Raw genomic sequence first — 25,472 nt, 5'->3', positions numbered from 1 at the left:
AAAAACCGATTATACAATTTTTTTGAAAATTTAATGAACAGAAATATAAATATTTTTTAAAAATAATATAAAAAGAAAAACGAATAGTTTTTAGCACAAAAATTTTAAAATATAAAATATAAAAAAAATAAAAATAATCTTTAAAAATATAACACAAAATTTTATGTTGATATATTTTAAATAATTTATATAAAAAAATTAAAAATTAAATCTAAACAGCACTGGATAGGATTAAAAACAATTTTTTAAAATATATCTTTCGTTTTTTTTTTTTGAAATGTTAATGACATATAGCAAATTACAGTCAAACCTTGCTAAGTGAATAAAAAATAATTCAAAATTTTTTAACATGCGTTTTTAATTTTTTCTGCACAATTTTGTATCATATTTGCACATTTTGTCATTTTACATTAACCGTTTGAGAAGTGCACACATTTTTTGGCTAAAACGAACGAAATACTGTAAACAAATAGTATACTGCCTAAAAGTATGCCTAGTTCAAAACACCGCTAAGCAACTAGTGCAGTGTAGATACATATTTTAACGTTTAAATTAGTGTATCGAGCTTTTAATATTTTAAAAATGCATTTTAGTAAGATTTAAAAAGAAAAATAAACGAATTTCAACAACATGCCCAACCTAACCCGTTAACGTCTGCGAGCGCACTGATGTCAAGTCCAGTGGAGTTGGCTTGTGTATCACAGTATGCGAGAGCGCTGCATGCGCTGCCGTACTCAACGCCGTAGGTGACGCGGACGAGGGCGGTGGTGTTGTGGACGTGAGGGAATTACCTTCGCCATGCGCCAGTTGCCGCTCATAGCTGGAGCGCGCTGCCGCCCAGCGTCGTTCGATTGCGCGTCCCTTCAATGACAAGTCTATGGGCTCCTCTTGCGCATCATTGTTAGACGCGCCATCAGCTACTGCTGCCGACGCCGCTGATGCTGCTGCTGCCGCGGCGGCGGCGGATGCCGCCTCGCTTAGGCGCTTGATTTCTTCCTTCAAAGCAGCGGGCATAAGGTGAGCAGGTGGACTACCAGCAATATTAGTGGCGGAAAGTAGTGTGCCCGGTGGCGCGGCGAGCGGTGATATGTGCGGCGGTAGCGCAAAATGCGCGAAAGGGCTGCGCAGCGGTTCTGAGTGCGAGCGATAAATTTGCAACAGTTGTTGATGACGACGCTCACGCGCCTCGGCCTCTTCTAAATCGTCATACGTCAATGCAGCAAGATGTTGCGCTGAATTACAATTACGCTCCTGACGGCCTGAAACGCTGCTGCGCGCATCGTCTGCTGCATCGCCGGCAGACGACGCGCCTGAATCGCTGGGTGTTTCGCTGAGGCGCGTCTCCGCCTTGCCGCCATAACCGAATGCGGGTAAATGATGCAGATGTTGGTGTTGCTGCGCGCTATGTTGTAGTTGTTGTTGCGCCATCTGTTGTTGCTGCTGTTGTAACTGTTGCTGTTGATGCGCGTGATGCCGCCCACTATCAGCAACGCCATTAAGAAATTTCGCCGCTGAGCTGAGTAGATTATGTTGTGGTGAGCCTCTGCTATTCGCAGCGACGGCAGCTGCTGCAGCAGCGCTGAGCGCCAAAGCTGTTGGTGACATGCTGGCCGATTTGATGCAGGGATTCGTTTTGTCTTGATAGGTTTGACGCGCTTGCAGCTGATGTAAACGCGCCAACTGTTCGAAGCTTGCTCTATTAGCATTATTGTCACTTATGCTGCCACCGCCACCCGGAACGCCGCCGCCGCCTGGCCCATTGCCTGGCACACTTTGTTGCTCTTGCAGCAAACAGTGTATTTTAAACCAATTCGAACGTCGGCCGTAGCGTGAGCCGCTCTTGGACATGCCTACCAGTAAGCACTTGCGCAGGCGACAAGCTTTGCAGGCCGTGCGATTCTTTTTGTTGATGACGCAATCGCCATTGTTTTTGCAACCAGCAATGGCGGATATGTTGTTGTAGGTGCGGCCGAAAAATGACTGAAACAAGAGGGTTACAATGATATATTAATTTTTTTCAGAAAGTTCATGGAAGTGTTAGAAATTATATATATTTTTTTTAGTTAATACCTCGGAAGAGATTTAATTTTAGAATGAATTTCCTTAGCGCGTCGGCTTCAGGATAATATTTTTAGTGAATACAATATTTTACAGACGTGAGATAATTAGAAAATGAATTCTGAAAAATATTCTCATCAGAAAGTAAATTTATGTGACAGCCTGATCACTGTATGTACAAGTATAAACGTCTTCTAGATGGAGCTGAGTAGATTGGAGAGTTGAAATTGGTGGAAGTTCCCTGCAGAAGATTTGGATCAGTAGTGAACCTTTATTATACCCACTTCAGGTACGAAGCTTGTCAGCGCAACACAATTAGGTTGAGGAGAGCCGGCACGACTCTTAGAAGAGGTTATGATCAGAATTGAAAAAGATTCTGAAGATAAAAAATTTGGATTTAGAAAAATTTCATAAAACACCTTTATTTATTATATGAATGATCATTAAAATAAACTCAACATATTTATTTTTTTCTAGTATAGAAGGGTCGAGAACGCATTGATGACGAACCACGTCCTGGACGGCAATCAATATCACCGACGTCGACACGTCAATAAAATAAAGGAATTGGTGCTTGAGAATCGACGATTAACAGTCAGAGATCATACTGGCATCGCGCTTGAGTTCCATTTCGTTTAATTCAACCTTATTCAATGCTATTCTAAAATTCAAGCTTCACTGCCAACACATTTGCAAGTAACGACAAACAAAAGACTTGAGCAACAAACTTGACACAAATCTCATTCCAACGAACGCACAGCAAAGCCAGAAGCAGCAAATAATGTGCATATCTTTCAAAGCTTTTACATTAATGGCGAATTAATTAACACCTTTCAGCGCCGAGTTGACAAGAAAATTACATACCTGCAGATGCCGGTGCGTATGTGTGTGTATGAATACTATATAGTATATATGTATGTGGACAAACCTTCTATGCTATTTCTAAGCAACTATTAATTTTCACTCAAATAGTGTAAAATAGCCGGCTTGTGCTGCGAAAACGAGGCACAATGAAACACATACGTACAGTTATTCCTTTATTTAAAGCACAGTGTTGATTTTCAAAGCCACGCCAAGGCTGCTGCAGCGCAAATTCCAACAAAACATTTACTTGTATTTTAAATATGAGCGTAATAACGGTGGCAAGTGTACAAGCCACAATTACTGCTATGTGCGCGATACTTTTGTTTTCTTCACTATTTTGTTGTTATGCAAGCTAATGTTGCACATTAGTAGTAAATGTGGTATTTGTGAAATGGCAGGGGATATTCCTTTCTGGTTCATTTGGTCAGCCGGGCTGATGGACTTTTAAGTGTGGCTTTTGTTTGCCGCTGAACTAATTACACACATTTGTAAATGCACAGTTGAGCAGATATACTTGTTTTGTATGTATGTACGCATGTGTATGAGTATGTATGTTATTTATATTGCGCTTAATGCTGAACCAATTATGTGTGAAGTAACGGTTATTATAATTAAATGGAAAAAAATGTGGAGAAATTAAAAAAATAGTCTTACGCAAAAAGGCAAAAATTTTATTTTATGTAAAATACTCTAAAATAAAAAAATTTAATTAAAAAACATAAAAAATAAAATAAAAATATAAACTAAAATGAAAAGATCATGTAAAATTAAACATAATGAAATAATAATAAAAATAATAATAAAATAAAATAAATCAAGTAAAATAGAAGACAAGAAAATAAAAGAAAATAAATTCAAAAAATATAGAAAAGTAAATTAATTTAAGGGGTTATATACAGTTAGGAGGTCGAAAAAAAAGGCATTTTTTCAAGAATTTTTTCTAAGCAAACTATTTGGTTTATTGATTTGAAACTTGGCAGGTAGTATTATGACAACCTGAAACTATATTCACATGTTTTTTTCTTTGCCAAAAATAATTATCGGGAACGTTGATATTGCCAATTTTGCAGAGGTCCGCAAAAAAAAGGCCTCTTGCGGTGAGCACGATATCTCTGGACTGGATCATCTAAAAAAGCAAAAACCAGATAAATTTCATTAATATAGAAAATAATCTAGTGATTGATCGAAGGAATTAGCAAAAAAAAATTTTTTTGAAAAAAATGGCGTCTACTCAAAGCAAAAGGTTCGATTTTCGACCAAAATTCGTGTCTTTAATTGTTTCTAAAAAATAAGAAATTTTCATCGGATGGGGAAAATCCTTCGATTAAGTACTAAAAATATAGTTTAAGAAGCTTATGTAAAAATTTCAGACCGATCGGTTCAGCCGTTTCTGAGAAATCTTGCTCACCGACTTTGAAAACACCGTTTCGAGAAAAACGAGTTTAAAGTTTTGAAAGCACTTTACTTGTAGTCGGCGCGCCTTCACTAATGTGTCTATAACTTCGAAAATATTCGTCGGATCGACTTAAAATTTTGTATGTGTATATATTAAGAAAACGTAAAAACAAAAAAAATCGATTTTTTGAAAATCCTAACTGTATATAACCCCTTAAGTAATTATGTAAAATATGTCCATTTGTAAGGAAGAAAAAACGCGATTTTTGTAGAAATCCATAGCATTTTATTTTATTATTTGTAAAGAAAAAAGAAATAAAAATTGTTTATTTTGAAAAGTTTTGAATTCAGTTGTTCTCTTCGCTGATCGCCAGGCGATCTCCGAAAAAAGTTACCAGACGGTTAAGAAGATTTTCCGCAAAAAATTATTTCTAAACCAAAAATAATCGAAGTACTTATTAAGATACTGATTTTTATTAAAGTGATAGCTTCTCAACAAAACAAGGGAGAGAGAGCTAACTTATATCTAATAGGTGCAGTACAGTCATCTTCTTGACGTCGAAATATTAAATTTTATATATTATTCAGCTTTTTTAGCCGTATTCCTGCTAGCAGTTCAACATTTTGAGGAAAAATTTGAAGCTGAGAAAGATGATGGTGGGCAATAAGAAAACCCCAAAACTTTTGTGTCAGCAATATCGTAAACACAATGTTTCTTATAAGTAACAAGTGTCCATAGTAGCGAACTTTATTGTTTCTTTAGCAATGGAACCAAAAGGTCTTAGAGAAGCAGAAATAAAGCATATAATTGAATTCGGTTGGTATGATTTTGTAGATGAAGCTGAGAAAGAAGAGGAAGTTAATTTGGAGGCAGTCATTGAGGAATCGATTGATTTCTTAAAGAGGAGGGGAGAAAACCGGGAAATAAATTTCATTGAAAGATTAATTGGACGTAATAAAGATGAAAATGAGAAAATTTAAAATGAATGGGAAAATGAAGCAGAAAATATTGTGTCGGAGTATTAAAAAAAAATAAAAATTATGAGAGTTCGAGGTGGAGCAACACGCGACTACTCGTTGGCGACACTGCTTGGAAAGAAGAACTAGTTTGTCAAACAGTTCAATAAAACCAATAAATTATTTCACAGGCTACTTTGATGATGAAATACTAAACAAGATTTGCAGTGAAACAAACCTTTGTTCCAAACAAACGAAAGGTATGACGCTACATTGTTAACCATTTGAGATTAGATGATTATTTGGTATCCTTCTGTATTGGGACGTAATAGAAGGACCAAATATGCAGATGGCTTAGCCACCAAACTTTAGATTATCTGTTATTGCAGATTCTTTATTAATAATTTGTTTTGAGAAAATCAAAGAGGCTTTTCATATAAATCATAATACTCAACAAACTGAACGTGAATCAAATAATTGCGACAAACTTTATAAAATACGTCTATTGCTGAATAAAATGAAGGAGAAATGTGACAAAATAGACAAGGAAGAACAGCAAAGCATTGATGAACAAATGATTAAACATAGAGGGCGCAACATTCTTAAACAATATCCTTCAATGAACAGCAGTAGTGAATAGTTGGCTGTTGTACTATAGACGACACCACATAGACCAAAACGGAAATACAAAGCATATGTCGCTGTTGGATTTCCAATTGAGTATTGCAAACGAGCAGCAACAGTCGTCTAATACTACACAAATGAGCGTCTCCAGTATTACCAGCATTATCTTCAGTGACAGAAGCTTCATTTGCATACATTTCTGAATCGCCAAAATCCATGCGTTTCGATTGTAAGCATCATTGGGTAGAATGGGAAGGAAAAGGGAGCTGCAGATTTCGTTAAACCGGCATTCCAAATCCAAATGCTCAAAATTTCATTAAATCATAAAACCAGCAGAGATAGAAGCTTGAAATGAATACCAGTTTATATTCAAAGCTCAAATAATAACCCTGTGGCTTCAAAATATTTTTAACTACGCCACTTTTAATCTGACATGAAAGGGTTAACGTCATAGCATTTAGACATAATAATTATTTGCAAATATGTTATTAATTTGTTACTCTTATTTTTTAAAATTTATCAATATATTTTTAAGTTAATTTTTAGTTAATAAATTTTTTTAATTACTTTAATTTTTTTAAATTTTATTTTTTAGTTTTTAGTGTTGTTATTATTTTAAATTTTTGTGATTTTTTTTAATTATTTGCGTTTAATTTGTTATTATTAAATTTTTTTTAATTTTTTTATTTTCAAAATTGCGTTTATCTAAATTTTTTTTTAATTTCAAATAATTTTAATTTTAATTAATTTTTTTATTTTAATTTTAAATAACTTTTTTAATTTATTTAATTATTTAAATTTTTTTAATTTTTGTTGTTGATTTTATTCCAGTTATTTATATTTTTTGTTATGATAAATCTTTTTATTTTCATTTTATCAATTACTTATTTTTATATTATTTTAATTTTTATAGATTTCTTTCAACTTCTTAATGTTTTTAAATTTTAATCTATTATTTTATTTTATATCTATTATTTTCATTTTAATACTTTTTTATTTTTATTTTTATTTTTTGTTAATTGAATGCATTTTTTTCTATTTTGAAGTTAATTTTCAATTTATTAAGTTTCTTAATTATATATTTTTTTAATTATTTGCTTTTTTCAGTTATTAAAAATTTTTAATCTGTAATTCATTTCTAACATTTTTGCAGTTATAATTAATTTTTTTTCTTTTTATTATTTAAATATTTCTTAATTACTTTAAAATGTTATTGGAATTATTTAAATCGTCTTCCTTGTTTATACTATATTTTTTTCTAATTATAATATTAAAATATTTTAGTTTATGTTTTCCAATAATTTAATTTTTTCATTATTTTATGTTTATTTAGTTATCTATTTTTTTTGAAATTATTTAATTATTTTGCTTTGCTTAACTAATTGATAATTTTTTTTTAATTATTTGTTTGTATTGTTAATTTTGGTATATTAATATTCATTAAAAATTTGTTTATTTTTATTTTTTATTTATTTTTTTCAATTATTACATGTTTCTTTATTATTATTATTATTTTAATTTTTGTTATTAGTTTTTGTTGTTGTTTCCTAAATTATTTAATTCTTCTTAATTTTTATTATATTATTTAGTTTTATTTATAATATATCAATTTTTGATTTTTGTTTTTAAGTGTGTAATTTTTTCGATTTTCTTCAGATATTTTTATATTTAAAATTTTTTTATTTCAAGTATTTTTAAATTTTTTAAATTAATATATATTAATATTTTGTTTTCATTTGCTATTAAATTTTTTATACTATTTTTAAGTTTTTCTTTCAATTTCTTGTTGTTGATTTTGCATTATTTAATTTTTTTTTAATATTTATTGTTTTTTTTTTGTTTTTGGTTTGAATCATAAAAAAAAATTTGGATTTTTCGTTTTATTTATACAGAAAAAAATTTTTAATTATTTTATTTTTTTAGTCTTAATTAATTTATTTCTGCTAATTTAAATTTTTTGTTAGTAATTTAAATTTTTGTGGTATTTAATTATGTTTTTAAAAGTTTTCTGGTAAAAACTTAAAACTTTTCGTTAAAGAAAACTTATCTACTTTTCTGCGCTTGTCTTCAAAACTAGACCTTTACTAACATTTTCAAATATTTTATATAACAACAACCGTGGCACAGCTGCTTTAATCTCACCACAAAGATAAATTTATTTTTGGCAAAAATAATAATATCGAAATTCTTAATCTCCAAAATTAATTTAGAATGCAAATGTCACTATTATGACATTTTAATAACGGCTTTGCCGAAGCTGCAAAATATACCAAATTATGCTACTGTGCTGTAGGAAAACAATTAACACACATGAACACATTCGCATTGAAGCACGCACACACAGGAAAAGCTTAAAAAATCGAAACTAGCAGTCAGTGCCAAGAATAGTGCAGCAGCAACAACAACAAGCAGTTGCAAACACGATGCGCAGCTTCAAAGTGTTGAACAGTGCAGCAAAGCCGGTGGCAAAGGCACGAAGTACATTAAAGAGAGCAAAAACAAAAGCAACACAACAAGAATATTATAACGAAGAAGCTTTGAACTTAAAAATAAAACGAAAACCAACTGAAAATCTACTAAGCATCACTAATCAGGCAAACAAAGGTGTGTTGCCGCAGCACAGCATGATGAGCAATTGAGCAGCTGAGCAGCTGGTGTTTGGCGAAAAAGTCAAGGTCGCTGCAGAAACAAATAAGCCACCACAAGCAAGCAGCAAAGCAGCGTGCTTTAATGACACAAAACAACAGTCGGCAACAACAACAACGGCGTAACATCCACTCGTGTAGTACGAGCAGCGGTGAGCAAAACAACTTCTGCTGCTTTGTATTACTATTATTTGTTGGTGTTGTTGTTGTTTATGCCTTTGTTGCATTGTTGTTCTTTTTGTTTTTGTTGTTATTACTGTTGGCAACATTGTTATGCAGATGCCAGCACATCAAACAAAAGGTGGTATTAAAAGCAACGTCAGCAGCATTAAAAGAACACACCACAAAAAAATATAAAAAAACAAAAAAAAAAAACACAAATCAAAAAGGTGTTGCTATTGTAGCAGCGCTGACTTGATGATGCTGCTTTGGTATTTGTTTTGTTCGACGATATTATTATGGCATTAGAAATCATTAATTTTCATTAAACATGCAAACTTATTACACATGCACATTTGCTCACATTTATTCACGTATGCTTGCATTTAATAATGAGGCGTTCGCAATGAAGCAGAAATAAATTGTGACTTGGTCAGAGTTCAAATGTTAGCTATAAAGTAAGAGGTGAGGGATGTGAGTTATTTTTGAGCTCAAAATTATTGTTATTATTTTTCTTTATTGATACTATATACAAGCATAAGAAGCGCAAAATATTTTAAATATTTTTTTTTTTTTCGTGAGCTGTTATTATCTGAAATAAATGCTGTAGGTTGTTGGATACGTCTTGTGGAGGGTAGAAGAAGACATCAACCAATTTCAAGTTATATTGGTAATTTCGTATTAATCAGATGTATTACATATTGCTATATTAATACAAAGGCAATTGGATGAAATAGTATGTTTATATACGTTAAATGGAAGTTAAAACCTGATATGTTTTCCGAGAAGATCATCAAACTCTTTCGTTCGTATTCTATTGGCTCTGGGGTCGCAGAATGTGCGCTCATGCCTCTAAACACTTTTCATGAGCACTTTTTGGGATGGCACCCCGTTCCTTGAGCAAATTTTGTTTTGTCTCTTCGGTCGACTGAAAAATTGTCTCATTCCGACGATTGTTGACTTCTTTGCATGTCAAACTGATAAACCCAAGTTTCAGCGGCAGTTGGTTGATTTGTGAGCGTCTTTGTGATCAGTTCTTTAACAGTTCTAGGTGCCACATCGAACCAAGACCTCTGTTGGGATCGATAATTTAACCTAACCTTATATCTTTCCTTCATAGGGAAGCATGTCCAAAGAGAACTGTTTACCGTACTCTTTTTAAAAAAAATTTAGCTCTCTTGTCATCTCTCTAACTCTTGCCAGATGATTTTCAAGCACCATATCCTTCACTGTTTTAATATTTTGATCAGTTGAAGAGGTAGAATGTCGGCCAGAACGAATCATTGACGGGACTTTGTATCATTCATAGGCTTGTGTTTTCGACAAAATGTCTTTGATTAGTTTGGCGATATATTTTCTTTTGCGCTCATTTACCTGTGAATATATCTATTGGAGTATTGAGTGCGATACACCAATTGCTCTGAGGGCTGCTGTCGTCCGCAACTTAGTAAGTATTTTCCGTCAATGTTTCACAATTATTGTATCGGCTCACATTTTTCTACCATATAATACAAGGTGCGTTCCAAAGTAAATAGGAAGTAAAAAAAAAAACAGAAAAAATGTTTTTTCCGGCAAAATCAATTTATTTTCAAAATAGTCTCCTTCTGCTTCAATACAGCTTTTTGCATGGTCCAAAAGTATGTCGAACGAGTGTTTTAGCTCGGTATGCCGGTGCTAGCCTTTTGAATGGCCCAACGTCTGCATAACGCTTTCCTTTCATGGGCAAATGCATTTTTCCGAAAAGGCAATAACTTCACTTCCAATCTATGAAATGTGATCAAATTCTCACTGGACGATCGATAAAGATAGCAGATTCTAACGCACCAGTTGACAAGTAGATGGCGCCACCAGGGGGCGCTAAATTCAAAAAATCCTGTTTACTTTGGAACACACCTTTTATCACTGACTGTGTTATTTCCATAAATAGCTTTAGCTTTTATATGGTAAAAAGCCTACTGACGAATGAAAATTTCAGGTATTTAATAAATTGGAGATCTTACGACCATATTACAAAAAGACGTTTTTGCAATGAGTTGTGACTGGTGGCGAAAAGTGGATTCATTACGAAAGCTCTAAATGCAATGAGCCACGCATAGACCAGTTTTGGTCCTTTGCGATATGAGATGGAGTTCAGTTACTAGGTACATGAGATGTAGTCATCCTTTAGGATGTCTGGGCTTTACGCGAATTTCTACAGACTCTGTGCCTCACTATCGATACCTCTTCCAGTGTATCATATCTTGGAAACCCCAGATGCCCACAACGTAATCATGCCAAAGCGGGAGACGTGCACTAGACATGATCCATTGTTTCTCTGGTGCTTTGCTCTAGACATTTCCTACAGTCTTCTCGATACGTTAGCTCCATTCTGCGGTTGTAGAGTATCTTCTATCGAATGCCAATTGGAATTGTATGTACTTTCGATATACCGTTTTGTAGATGACTATTGCAGTGTTGCACACAGATAGCTCATTCCACCGGGTTTTGATTTGCTTTAGCAATCTTTTGTTCAGATCGTCGTATAGACAACGCATGGGTGTTAGCCGTATACCATTATTGACAATCACGTCCACTATTTCATTGCTCTCGATGGCTTTGTGACCTGGCACACACTAGAAGTGAAGCTGCTTGCTTCTGGCTAAATTTTCCACTGCCGTCCTGCTTCCCAAAATATTTCTAGCTGATATGCGATATGAGCTTACTGCTTTGATTGATTATTATTATATATTCTATCTGTCCTAAGCAGTAGTTTCCATAGCTGTGTTTCATTATTTGACATCTCTATATCTTTGATTACTTTGGCGGTTCACTTTCTTCTGGCGAAAAGACTATTCACACGTGTCGCTTTCTACTTCCAACATGCTTGAGCACTGGAGCTTTCTAAGGGAACTATAGAATTAATATCTGAACAAAACGCTTGGTTGAATATATAAATATCCAATAAATATGAAAGTGGTTCATGTACATTATATTGCCATCAAATATTGGGGGCACCTAAATAACAACATCGCAGATGTACTTTGGCTCATCAAATATGATGAGATAAAGCGATTATTAAAGAAATTGAGAGAAAAGTTATGCGGATGAGCGCTAACCAATTAACATAAAGTTACCCAGTTTGTATAAAATTAGTGGAGTTAAACTATTTTACCGCTCAGGGTCATTCAAGATCCGTTTGAAGAGGGAAAGAGAGAGCTTTTAGCCAATATACTGTGAAAATATGGTTACATTAGATATTCCTTTAGCCAAATTTTAAGTTAATAAATGAGTAAGTAAGAAAGTGTATGTGCTCAACAAAAGTGAATAACTGTAACAACTTTGCAGCAATAAAAAGCGACAATAAATATTGATTAGCAAGCAGCGTTTGGTAATTACAAGCAATAAATAAAAGAAATAAAATAATAATTTATTTTATTGACTCATTTTATATTTAATGCGCTTATTTATGTGAAGATACCATTTAATTCCTTTTTTCGAAACCTATAAACAAGTGTTTTCCGCTGCAAGGCTCGTAAAACAGCGCGACACATTGCCGTTCACGAGCTGTAGATGCGAATTTAAGTGTTTCGGTGGAAAGTTAATGCGCTGTCAATGATCTTCCAGATTAACAAGCAATTGGCTTTTTGTTGCTGCACTGCACTGCTTTGCCGCCTGATTGAGTGCGCATAAAAGTGGCGCAGCAGTTGGCGTCACTTGTTGCAACATGCGTCCAGCTGTTGGGCGAATTAAAGTGGATTTTTATGAATTGGCGCCCTATTAAAAGCGCACTAAACTTAAAAATCATACTTAAGAAAAGCAAAAAAGCGCCGCGCATTAAGAAAAGGATATCTGAGAGTGAGAGAGAGAGAGCGCAGCGTTAAAGTGCATGCGCAAGCATACTGTTAACACAGCCAGCCAATTAATTAAATTAAATATATTTTTATGGTATGCGCAGCCGACAAAGCCTGGTGACATTTAACAAATTGCTACAAGACACAGCGAAATGGGCGGCAATAAAAGTTGACTTCATTTTTTATATGTACGTGCGTGAGAGATTTGCATTAGAGTAATAAATTCAATAGTGGAACTATAAAGCTGTGTTGTTGAAGTGGGAGGGAGCAGCTGCCTATGAGAATGGCGAAAGTATTGCGCAGCGTGTATGTATGCTCACCCGTTGGACCACTTGTGGTGACAAGCCTAATTGCATTGCGTCTCATGTGCTTGCCAGGTGAGTAGCGAATGCGTTTAACTCTAAAGTTATGATAAGGATTTAAATTAAGCTTATTTAGTAGAAAGTTACATTTAATAAAATGACTAAAATCGTTTTATTTAATGAAATAAGTTTTAGGTAGAGCGAAATTAGTGGCGTTTTGCCAGAAGCGTCACAATTCTTTGCTGGTTCGGTCACTTGAGTGCACTTGCCAGCTATAAGTATAGACTCATAGGCTCCACAATCTTGCTATATATACTTTCGATTATTTATATAGTTCTTTCTAGCCTCTATAATTGATATTAACAACGTTCAGGTCGAATTTAGTTTACTAAAGAAAAAAATATATATTTTGCTTTTGATCGGTAACCTTATATAGCAGCTCTATGCTATATAGTACACTTTAGTGTTGACCCTTGGTTAGGTAACATTGATAATAATCCCACATTAAGCTAGAACTGGATGCCTTCGTTTGTGACAATCATTGTCAGTCTGCCAAAAGTTAAAAATTTTCATTACAAAGTTTTTAATCAAATATCAAAAAGATTAAAAAATATATCATATAGAACACTCACTTAATATATATATCGGGAAAACATTTTGGCTTAGTTTCAGTCAGACTTTTTGCCATAATAATCCTACAAAGCAATGTTAAGTTCAGTAACTTAGAACTTTCTGTTTCTTTGATGTTAGGGTCTCAATTAATTGTCTAAGAAATCAGTACGTTTAGCCACTAATTATAGAGAAGCCGTTATCTAGTAAACCTATGCTCAGAAATATACACCTTCTTGCTTTTACTAAACCAAAAATCTGCTAGTCTACGCCTCTATGCCCCGCTTTAATCAAATTCCATCAATATCGTCTTCACAGTGGGTCACAGCTCTCAATTGCATAAGTAAATTACGCGCACAGCAAGCCGTGCGCTTGCATCCGCATCATTAAAGTGTTATTAGTGCGGAGAAACACACACATACCACATATGTATGTATGCGACCCGCGCGTATTAAACTAAAGACTTAAGACACAAACTTGTTGGCGCTTGGCCAGACATTATGAATATGCGTATTGCTCTATATGATTTCCTGTTTAATTCAGCGGCTTGAAATATTGTATTTGCTTAATAAATTACTGTTATGTGGTACACACATACACGCATACATACGGTGAGCTATTGTTGTTTTTGTTATGCACATTAATGGCCATCAATTTGGTTACACTTAATCAACTTTGGCGCACTAATTTCCAATTTGTTGTTGTTAGTGGACGTCATCAGCAACACTAGGCGCTATAATTTTCATTATAGAATAAGTATTTGTTGTTTTTGCCTTTTTCGATTTTTTGTTGTTTTAGCATCGTTTTGGTTTCACCTTGCAGCGCAACGTTCGCGTATCATCATTAATTTCTTACGGTGCAATGCATCAATTACGATTAAAATTGTACAATTTATATATGTATGTGTGTGTGTGCGGAGAAATATGCGGAACCAAATGTGTGGTGTGTAGCCACATGATCATTAGCCAGCTGAGCTGATACTGTTTTAATTTGTTATTAAAATCAGATTTTTATGGCATTGAGGATTTCCATTACATAGCAATTAGTAAGCAAGCGTGTTGCACAAGTGGAATATATACATATATATACCTACATGGAATATATACCTATATATATAAATGATGCGCAGTAACTGTTTTGTCCCAATCTCTCGCTTGTGGATATGGATAATTGGGAAGGCTTCGCCTTTGTCAGATCCAGTTTTAAATTAGAAAGCGCGAAGTTGTTGCATAAAATCAATAGAATTTCTGGAACTCGCTAATTTGAGAAGTTTGAAAGTAGAGTCCACCTAATTAAAATGTACCACTAGCATCAATTCGTACGGGTTAGTAGATATTAGCTGACATTAACATTTATTCAAAAATTTTGTAATTAAGGACAATTCAACAAAATGTTGCCATTTAGAATAATTTCAAATTAATAAACAATGTACATATAATTGAAGTGAAATTTTGAAAAGAACACAAGTTTACAAATTCAGGTCAACTTTTGGATCTGAGCATATAAGCACGATTCTTAACTATATTTGATATGCTGAATTCGAATATGCATTTAGTTTTTTAAGATTGATTCTAGTTTCCGAGTTCTGGTATGATAACACCATTGTGCTATTACAAGCGCAGTTTGCAAGCACAGTAATTAAATACCGAATGAGGAAAATTCTCCCAATTTTACAGGCACTGCTTGATAAGTCATATTAACTGTAGTAGTAAAATAAAATAAGTGATTAGAGCAAATAAAAATGCAGAGACAGTGTTGCAAAGTTGATTCAAAGTGTTTTTGTTACGTTTGTGGTAGATATATGATTAAAAAAGGTGGCAAAATAATAACAAATGCGCCCAAAGATGCGTATCCGCACTACTTTGGTTTCAGAGTAGCAGACACTCATAAGTCATGGATACCGAAATTTATTTGTAACGCATGCAAAACAAAGCTGTATAAGTGGTCATTGAGAGAACGTGAGTACTTTTCCTTTTCAATGCCAGCGCTCTGGAGAGAACCTAAAAACCATGTAGATGATTGCTAAAAATTAGCAAAATATTAATATCCTGATGTATCATCAGTATCAAAGCCAGTTCCACGTACTGCTAATGATTCATTGCCAGTTTGTCCAAGTATGAGTGAAAACGTCCTGGAAACTTTAGCTCCATCACCCCCGAGTAATGATAGCGACTTTTTCATGGAAGAGACACATTTAATTTCGCAAAATGAACTAAGCGATTTGATTCGTGATTTGAATTTGTCCAAACAAAAAGCAGAGTTGCTAGCATCACGGTTGCAGCAATGGAAATATCTAGACTCTTGAACACAAGTTACTGTATACAGAAACAGAAATCAGACACTTCGACCGTTCTTCAAAAAAGAAGACAACATAAGTTTCTGTAACGATATTAATGGTTTATTTAACGAAATGAATACACCGTACGATCGAAATGAATGGCGTTTATTCATTGATGGTTCCAAATACAGCCTAAAAGCTGCTCTTCTCCACAATGGAAATAAAAAAACCATCTATTCCCATTGCTCATGCAGTACAAACGAAGGAATGCTACGAAACAATGCGGAAGATCCTGTGCTTCATCAAATACAATGATCATAAATGGAAAATATGTGGCGATCTAAAGGTTTAAACATTGATTCCAATTAAAACGAAAACACATATTTTTTATATTATTTCAACAAGTAATTGGTATCTTAACTGGGATGCAATCTGGATTCACCAAATTTTGTTGCTTTTTATGCTTGTGGGATAGCCGCGCAACTGAACATTATTATGTGAGAAAAGAATAGCAAAGTCGTACTCAATATGAGCCTGGACAGCAAAACGTCTCCGCTGAACCACTTGTAAATCCACAAGACATTTTCCTGCCACCTCTTCACATTAAACAAGGCCTTATAAACAACTTCGTCAAAGCATTAAACAGTGAAGGACCGGCTTTTTAGTATTTAGTTAAGTTGTTTCCTAAATTGTCATATGCAAAAATCAAAGAAGGAATATTTGTCGGACCTGATATTAAAAAATTAATGGCTGATAAAAAATTTACAAAATGTTTATCGCCCGATGAAGCAGCCGCATGGGCATCTTTTCAAAATATCGTTCACCACTTTCTTGGTAATCACAAATCCCCTAATTTTAAGGAAATTATTGGCGATATGTTGCAAAATTATCGAAAGATTGGAGCTAGAATGTCTCTAAAGATCCATTTTCTGCATTCCCATCTCGATTTTTTTCCCGAAAACTTGGGTGATACGAGCGACGTACAAGCAGAGCGGCTACACCAAGATCTAGCCAACATTGAAAGAAGATACCAAGGATTTTGGGATGAAGGCATGATGAGCGACTACTGTTGGACTCGAATACGTGAAACAGAAACTAAACAATACAAAGCGCAAAGTTCCACCAATCTTCATTTCTGATATGTTACTTTTAAGTTAATAAAATTAATATTATTTGACAAAAATCATAAAATTATAAAGTTTTGATTATTTCAAAAACTAGAATCAATCTTAAAAAACGAAGTGAAGATTCGGATTCAGTGTCATCAATTGTCATAGAAACCACTTTTGGTTGCCCAGATCCAAAACCGTGTATATTTGTAGAATTTAATAAACTTTTAAGTCATATTTCGTTACAGTTTTGGCAACTAAGCAACTAAGTTTAATGAAAAAGATAAAATCTGTTAAAACAAGTTAAAACTTTACTTGCTTTGCGCCGAAGCTAGAATACCCTTCACATATTTTCACACATTTTCTACACAAAATTTTGTTATGATCGTTCAGTTTGTACGGCAGCTATAGCAACTATACTGGTTTGATTGCCTTAGACAATAACCCATACTAAATTTCCTGACTATATCTTGTCAAATAAAAAAGATTTTCCTACAAGGATTTGATTTGGTTGTTCAGTTTGAATGTCAGCTATCTGCTATAGTGGTCCGATATTGATTTCTACAACTGAGCCGCACATCAGAGAGAAAAATCTGTGTGGAACAACTCGGAGAGATAGCTCAAGAACTGAAGTTCAATCTCGCCCTTTTATTCAATGTTAGAAATACTCTAAGTGCGCTAGAAACAAAGTAAAAAATCGTTTTAGGTTTCCAGGCAAAACTGGCGGCAAAAATAAAGACTTTGTCAGCAAAAATTATGGACTTCAGATGTATCTGTTCTTATTGATATATCGAGCGTCAGGATTATGGCATCTTGATATGGTAACCTGCATTGATGAAGCAGTAAAAATGTAGAAAAATCCATCATTCTTAAAAAGGAGAGAAGTGCAAGTAAATTTGACCTTAAGAATTAACTACGTGTCTATACTATTGGGTGCGATAAGATATCATTTCTCTCCTTAGTATATTATATAATTGCGCAATTCTTCTAGCAAATGAATAAAAATGTTGGGTTTGCGACTCGGCTAAAAACCAACAAAAGTCATTTTTGTAACTTGGTTCGAAACTTTGCTAACTGAAATTTTTAAGCTTTTTATAGCCTATTACTACATCACAGTAACGTTTATGGAAGAGTAACAACAAAGCTATAAAACAACAACATTAGCGAATGCGAAAAGTAAAACATTTATGCTTTTACGAGCGCACGCATTAAGCCGAACACGAAATGGGCGAAATAGATCATAAAAGAAAGCCATAAGGCTGCAAATGCTGCTAATAAAAGCATAAAAATGCAAAAGAAATGAAAAATTTGAAGCATTTACCAAGCATAATTTGGAGCAATGAGTGGTAAAGTAGCCAGCGAGCGTAGCAAATTGTGGGAAAATATTTATTTTGCATTTAAAAATTGAAAAAAAAATAGTAGATAAGTAAATGCAGAAGCCAATAACTGTACAACTAATAGTTAAAACAACAACAAAGGTAAATTTTTGAATTCAGCGACGCATGTACACACACACGGACATGCATATGAAGTCAGCATTGCGGCAATGAATGAATCGTAATGAATGCAGAGCATGCAAACCGGCTGTCAATCACTTTGTTGTTGTTGCGCGCAAATATTGCAAACACGTGTAGTTATACACATACATTGTATATGTGTGCGTATGTAAAATGGCAATGAGTCGAGTACGCCAAGCAATTGAACTGTGCAACTGGAGTAACCGTTGCCGCTGTGGCCGCTTAAATCGTTTCAACTCGATCGCTTGACTTCTGTGCTCGATGGCAAGCAAATCGTTTATTGATTTCATTTTTATTCGGCTTGTGTTATTGATTCAGTTGATGTTGGTTGTGCGTGCAAAATGCAGTCGATCAAATCGACATTATATGCGTATTAGATGATTTCGCATAAAAGAGAGCGTTCAATCGAAGAAGAAGATGAAGAAGAAGAAGAGGAAGAAGAAGGAGTAGGACAGTATAGGGCGCTGTTTGCGGTTACTTTATGTAAAAAAGAAAATTATTTGAAAGAAAATGCAAAGCAAAATAAATAATTTGCGAAAATTGGTTTCTGAATTGCAATTTCATTGAAAATCATTTTCAGTTATTGTTTGTTAGGATTGCAAAACAAAAGAAAAAAAATCATTTCGATTTTAATGGCTCAGAAAATTTATTATAATTAAAATTTAAATTTAACTAAAAGGTTTGAACTCATGATTCAATATCTTTATATACATATGTACATATTAAGAGGGTTACAAATAAGGAATAAAAGAAATTAAAATTAAAATTTCGCTAAAGAAATTTATTTAACTAAAGTTTAAATTTAATTAAAGAAATTAATTTAATTAAAATTTAATTAAAGTTTAAATTTAATTAATAAATTAATTTAAAATAAAAATAATTTAGTTTTAAATTAAATTTAAACTCTAATTAAATTTTAATTAAATTATTTTCTTTAATTAAATTTAATTTTTTGGTAAAAGTTTAAATTTAATTAAAAAATTAATTTAAAATAAAAATAATTACTTTTGAACTAAATTTAAACTTTAATTAAATTTTAATTAAATTAATTTCTTTAACTAAATTTAATTTTTTGGTAAAAGTTTAAATTTAATTAAAAAATTAATTTAATAAAAATAATTACTTTTGAATTAAATTTAAACCTTAAATAAATAATTTTTTTTTAATTAAATTTAAATTTTTAATTTTTTATTAATTATTTGTAATTTGAAATTAGTTTTGAATTAAATAATTTTTTTTAATTAAATTTAAACTTTAATTATATAAATTTTTTAAATTAAATTAAAATTAAATTATTTTTGTATGCATTGTTTGCAATCTGTTGTACATATGGACATATATAAAGATATTGAATCACTCATTACTAATGAGTTTTAGGAGTTTTTGTACTTAAATATTTTATCGAGGGTGCTGCCAGAGCACCAAATCATTGACATTTTCTTTAAAATGTATTTGTGAGTGAAAAGTACCCAGAAGCTTCACTTATTGGACCCCAAAAATTAATACAAACTAGATTTTTAGAACGTTTAAGTTTGACATAATTAATTTTTTGTGAGTTTAAAATTTATACTATTCATTACATTGATTACTAAGCTTATTCTAAGAGAGATGAAATGCGATGACTGCCGTGCTTTATATAAATGCTAATTGTCGTGACATTTATTTTGTATAAATGAGGAATTTTTCAACTACTTTCCATTTGGCATCAGAATTTTTATCGAAAATTTGTGAATTATATTTTAATAATTTGACTTTTTATATACTTATGTGGCAATGCCTTAAAAATATCGCCAAAAATTTTATGTCCGACTATGTTATTTCTTAAAAAAATTTATTATATTTATCATATGTATTTTTTAACAATTTGTTTAATTTTAATATGTCAAGAGATGGCAACTTTGCTCCGAATTATTTTCAACTAATATGCCATAATGGCAGATGGGTTGGTATAGTGTCACCGTGTTCAAAACGTCAGTGCTCATAGGCACTCCAGTGTCATAGTTGATGTAATTAAATTCAACGGATGAAATTAGTTTAAATGCCAAAGTGAAAATTTCCAAGCATTTTTCAAGCTAAGGTCTATGCCATTAGTAGTTGTGCAGAGATTACGAACAAATTGTCATACTCAGTTATAGTTAAGCAGCACTCCAGACAATCTCGTCCATTGAAATTAAATCAAAAACGGTAGTGGAGTGTGTAAAAACATTTAACTGGGTTGCCACTGAATGCAGTATCCTTCTAGCTGACAGCTCTGACCATAGAGGCAGCAATAGAAGTGAGCAAGTCTCCTCTCAACTACTTCGATGGGACTGGAACTCTTGGCGCCATACTTTGCGAGAGGGGCTACGGAAAGGGGAAAGAGCCAGTAGAAAACGCCACTGGTAACAAGTGCTTGGATTCCGACAGGTAAGGCTGTTTCTGTGAGAGTTCGATACAAATTGGTTCAAGCAGTTAATCGAGAAACAAACTACGGCAGCTTATACAGTTTTACACAGGTGACTGCAAGTTGCGGTGTCACCTGCACAAATAAGGATACTTATTGTTCCATGAACTCTTGTCGTTTCTGAGACTAGAGGGTAAAATACACACTCCTAGATCGACCCACAATCCCAAGAAGAAAGAGTCAGACTATCGCGAAATTCAATCCATTAACCCAAGATCTTTACTAAGTTTCTTTATTTTGACTGGTTTAAAAAAGTGAAGTGTGAAGGTATTTCTCAAATTTTAATCTATCTATCTTTATGAGTCAATTAAGAGTGCAAAAAGAGAATTTCGTTATAATTTAAAAATAAAACATACAGACGTGATGAATTTAATTATGCCCTACAAGAGCTATAACAGATGATAAGCTCGTTGAGAAGTGCATTATATTATTAAACATGCGAAATAATAGGCTTTATTTATTCACGAATAGTTAGTATACTTTTCATTAACTAAATTTTAACTATAAATATACTCGGAACTTAATTTAAAATGTAGTGATTAAATTCCAACAAAAGTTCACATAATAATTCTTACCTTGCAACCTTCACATGTGAATGCGCCAAAATGAAATCCAGCCGCCGGCTCACCGCACACTTTGCACAGCTGGTTCATCTGCAAATAAAAGATGATAAAATTTGTTTAATATTTTTATGTTAAATCGCAATTTAAGAAAAATTTCCTATGCTTTATAAAAATTATAGAATTTTTTTTAGCAAATTTGAGTCCAATGGCAACACTTGCAGCGTGTAGCTGGCTTGTTTTAATTAATAAAAAACACAAATCCAATAACCAAACCATAAAACTCCGCATAAAAACAACAAATAATTGCCAATATCCTAGCTGCCACAAACAAAAGCTTAAGTAATATTGACGTTACATATTTATTTGCAATATATTTCAATTTATTTTCGCATAAAACTGAAATATTGCGCAGGTCAGCGGCAATTGTTTGTGGTTGGCAGCCTTGGCCACCCAACACAAAACAAAGAGCAAATTATGAACTCCGAAGCGTAAATATTACGTATGAGCATTTAAAGTTGTTGACAGCAAACGCTTTTGTATGCCCAGCAGCGGTACACAAACTACCGTTCTACGTGCACATAAATACCCAAGCATGCAGCATGCAGGGAGATGAAGAGAGTTGTATATTTGTCAACATACACACACACACAGGCGTAAATTCGTTAACCGCAAAATCTGTGTGCGTTGCACTTGTCCGAATAGATTAGATTTTGCCTGCGCCCATGGCGGTTTCATTCTACCGACAGCCACGTTGTTATTGTTGTTGCCGCTCATGGGCATTGTGTAAAGTGTGAGAAAATGCCGGCACAACTGTTGGCCGGTGCTGTGAGCGGTTTCATTAGAGAAAGTACATGCAAAATATTGACGTTGGGTTTGTGTCTTAAGTCTTTTGTGTTTATGTGCGGTAGCTTGTTGCTTGAGCTACTGCAGCAGAGTTGTTGCAAACAAAAGTAATGCGAAAAGTTAAAGTACTGTTGGTAACTGAATACACATTTGAGCTACAATAGTGATTTTAAAATGGATGGAATTAATTTTATAACTAAAAATTATAATATTTATAAAGTAATTTAAAGTTACTGAATTTTAATTTCATTACTTGCATACCATTATTTGTAATTACTGAGTTTATTATTATAAATTCTTTGTTTAATAATTTATATACAAGCACCAGATAAGTAATCATTACTCAGTAATCAGTAATTATGCAGCAGCAGAAATTATCAGCAGTTAAATACATATTATTTGGCTGCCCAAACAGTTTATTAATTTAAATACGCGATTTCTTTTAATTACTCAAGTGTAATTATGCTCCCCAAACTAATTACCAGTAAAAAATTCCATTTACTTTTTAACAGTTATAAATTTTCTATTTAAATAGTTATAGCCAATTATATTTAATAACGCAGTTGTATCGCTAACAACGAAAAAGACAAATTACCAGTAGTTAAGTTATAATTACTGAGCCATCTTTATATATGTATTACTAATTCAAATAACTGTTTATACATTATTCTAATTACTCATGAATAATTACACAACAAAAGCTATTTACCATTTATTGGGTGGACCTAACTACTAAGTAAAAGTAATGATTACTTTTAAGTATTACTATGATGAAATAAGTCATTTAAAAAGTAATGATAACTTTTAAGTAATTACTATGATGAAGTAAGTAATTTAATGGTTTATTAAAAATAAATTTTAATTACGCAGTTGCATTTAATAATTGCAAGGCAACAGAAACTAATTAGCAGCAATTAGTTACTAATCAATTAGTACTGTAATGCAAAATAACGAATATATGTAATGATTACTTATAAGTAATTATCGTGTAGAATCTATTAATATTCATGTTTTACGAGACTATTTAGAAGCATTCTCATTGCCAATTATTCATTAGAAGTAATGATTACTTTTATAAAAAATTACTTTTAATTACTTAGTTATAATTAGTGATTACAAAGTAGCCACTACTATAAGTTGGACTTAATTACTAAGCGAAAGTAATGATTACTTTTAAGCAAATACTATGAGAGGTCATTACAAAATTAGTAATTTAATCATGTATTGAAAATTGTTTTTAATTACTCAGTTTAAATTAATGATTACAAGGCAAAAAAAAAAAATAATTAGCAGTAATTAATTAAAAATTAATTAGTACTGTATTGCAAATACTGATTATAAATAATGATTACTTATAGGTAATTACCATGCAGAATTTATTAGTATTTGCATGTTTTACAATACAATTTTCAACCATTGCCAAGTACTTGTTAGAAGTAATGATTACTTTTAAGCAATTACTATGAGAAAACATTATAAATTAGCAACTTTAATTATTGTGTTGTAAGTAATTGTTACAAGGTAACTAAAACTAATTACCAGTAATTAATTGGTACTGTATTACAAAATACCAATTACAAGTAATGATTACTTGTACATAATTGTCAAGCAGAATCTATTTATATGAATTTTTTACGAGACTACTGTTAAGCATTGCCGAGTATTCATTAGAAATAATGATTACTTTTAAAAAATTACTAAGAACTACGATTACTGTTTTCATGTAGTTTTTACCATACCATTTGATGAGTTTTTTTCCTTTTACAACAGCAGTAATGACATATTGATATGTTTGTTTATAGTAATCGTTATTTTTAGAATCTTAAGCGGGTATTTCTACATAATTCTAAGTTATTATCTGCTAACACGCTGTATTTATCCGCTGCCTGTTCAGATGCTATATATTTTTACCTGATATTAAAATAAATAAATGTAAAAATATAAAATATCTGTCATATCTGCGAACTAAGTCTAAATATTTTCCGATAATTTCTCACTCCTGCTCAAACTCTTTATATACACCAGCGCAGAAACCTTTTCCCCTACATAGTTGAGCGGCATCCCTACTTCCTTAATAAGGTTTTGCGCACACCGTAGCTTGCAAACTTCCACAGTGGCGTCATGTACATGCCGCATACCTTTACAGTGTAATTTTTCTACCGAATTTTTCTTTTCTTATTTGCAATTACACTATTTCTCCCTATCCAGTAAATTTCCGCTTTTCGCCTCGTTTTTTTTAGTTTCACTCTTTCATTTTGTTGCTTTTGGTGGACACCAATTTTTCTTGTTCACCTACTAAATAAATGCGGCAAATGGCATAATTTCCTTGCGGCATTCAGTAGGTCAAACATGTTCACAGGCTGGCCAGGCCGTGCCAGACTTAAGCGGCTGCAGCGCTGCTGGTGAGATATGCCCGAGGTGAGCGCAAAAGAAACGAAAGCAAGCACAAAAGTAGCAAAGCAAGAAAAAACAAATAACAAAAACTCACAAAGCAACACAATCATAATAAAAGATACGATAAAAATGCATGCAACATGCAGCACAGAGCAGATTAGCAATAACAACAAAAGCGTAGCTTGTTGCGGCGTTTAAGTTAAACTTCACATTGAAAAATGTTGCTGCTGCGCGCCATCGATTGCCGGCGCGACGAGTGTTGCTTCTTCATTGCCGCTGTTTACAAGCGATTTTTTGTACAGCAGACTTTTTGGCATTGTAATTTCGGTACGCCTTGTTGTTGTTGTGTGCACGCCTGTGAAAATTTTTTGTATTGCCACTGCTGCCGCTGCCGCAGCCGCCGCTCGTTTGGCTGTTGGCATTGCCTTTGACTTTGGTTTTGTTTTTGCTTATTGCTGCTTGCTTACCTTCCCGGTCTGGTTCAATATTGTACTCAGGCAATATTGTTGTTTTTATTGCTGCTGCTTTCCCACTTCTTTGTCTTTTGTGCCTTTCTGGGGAACGAACATCACGCCGCTGCCTTGAGTGTTGAGTAGGTGGCAGGTCGTTTTGGTAAAAAAAAAGCAGAAGAATTGCAATAAAGGTACACGAAACAGAAGGTCCCGCTAGCGGTGGTGGAGTGGTGTAGTGGTGCAGTGTGCTTTGGCAGTCTTGTTGATGTTTGCGTGGGTGCGGAGCGTGCAGCAGGCGCAATGGGAGTTCAATTTAGCCATATCGCCAGCAGCAATGATACATGCAACAACGCGGCAACTATTGGTGTAATGAGGCGCAGGGGTTAAGGAGAACAATTTTAGTGATAGTAACGAAAAAAAAAAATATAAA

General features: G+C 33.2%; 1 protein-coding gene across 1 annotated transcript; it reads right to left on the bottom strand.

Moving 5' to 3' along the window:
- Positions 1–218: 218 nt before the first annotated feature.
- Positions 219–21,443, bottom strand: LOC105233488 (protein embryonic gonad). The gene is made up of 2 exons (XM_011215590.4): positions 21,366–21,443; positions 219–1,980 (listed from the first exon to the last, which is right to left on the bottom strand). Exons 1-2 carry the CDS (start codon positions 21,441–21,443, stop codon positions 640–642), a joined length of 1,419 nt encoding a protein of 472 aa, XP_011213892.2. The 3' UTR covers positions 219–639.
- Between the last annotated feature and the right edge of the window lie 4,029 nt (positions 21,444–25,472).

Source organism: Bactrocera dorsalis, chromosome 5, assembly GCF_023373825.1.
Source record: "Bactrocera dorsalis isolate Fly_Bdor chromosome 5, ASM2337382v1, whole genome shotgun sequence".
In the NCBI taxonomy this organism is placed as follows: Eukaryota; Metazoa; Arthropoda; class Insecta; order Diptera; family Tephritidae; genus Bactrocera; species Bactrocera dorsalis.
Note: the sequence above shows the minus strand (reverse complement) of the source record. Positions and strands in the feature narration are given on the sequence as shown.

What these genes read in the sequence shown, in the direction of transcription:
- LOC105233488 (XM_011215590.4), bottom strand. Translation starts at nt 21,443, where the DNA reads ATGAACCAGCTGTGCAAAGTGTGCGGTGAGCCGGCGGCTGGATTTCAT. An exon ending in TCACATGTGAAGGTTGCAAG is followed by an intron (nt 1,981 to 21,365) that starts GTAAGAATTATT and finishes CTCTTGTTTCAG; the next exon opens with TCATTTTTCGGCCGCACCTA.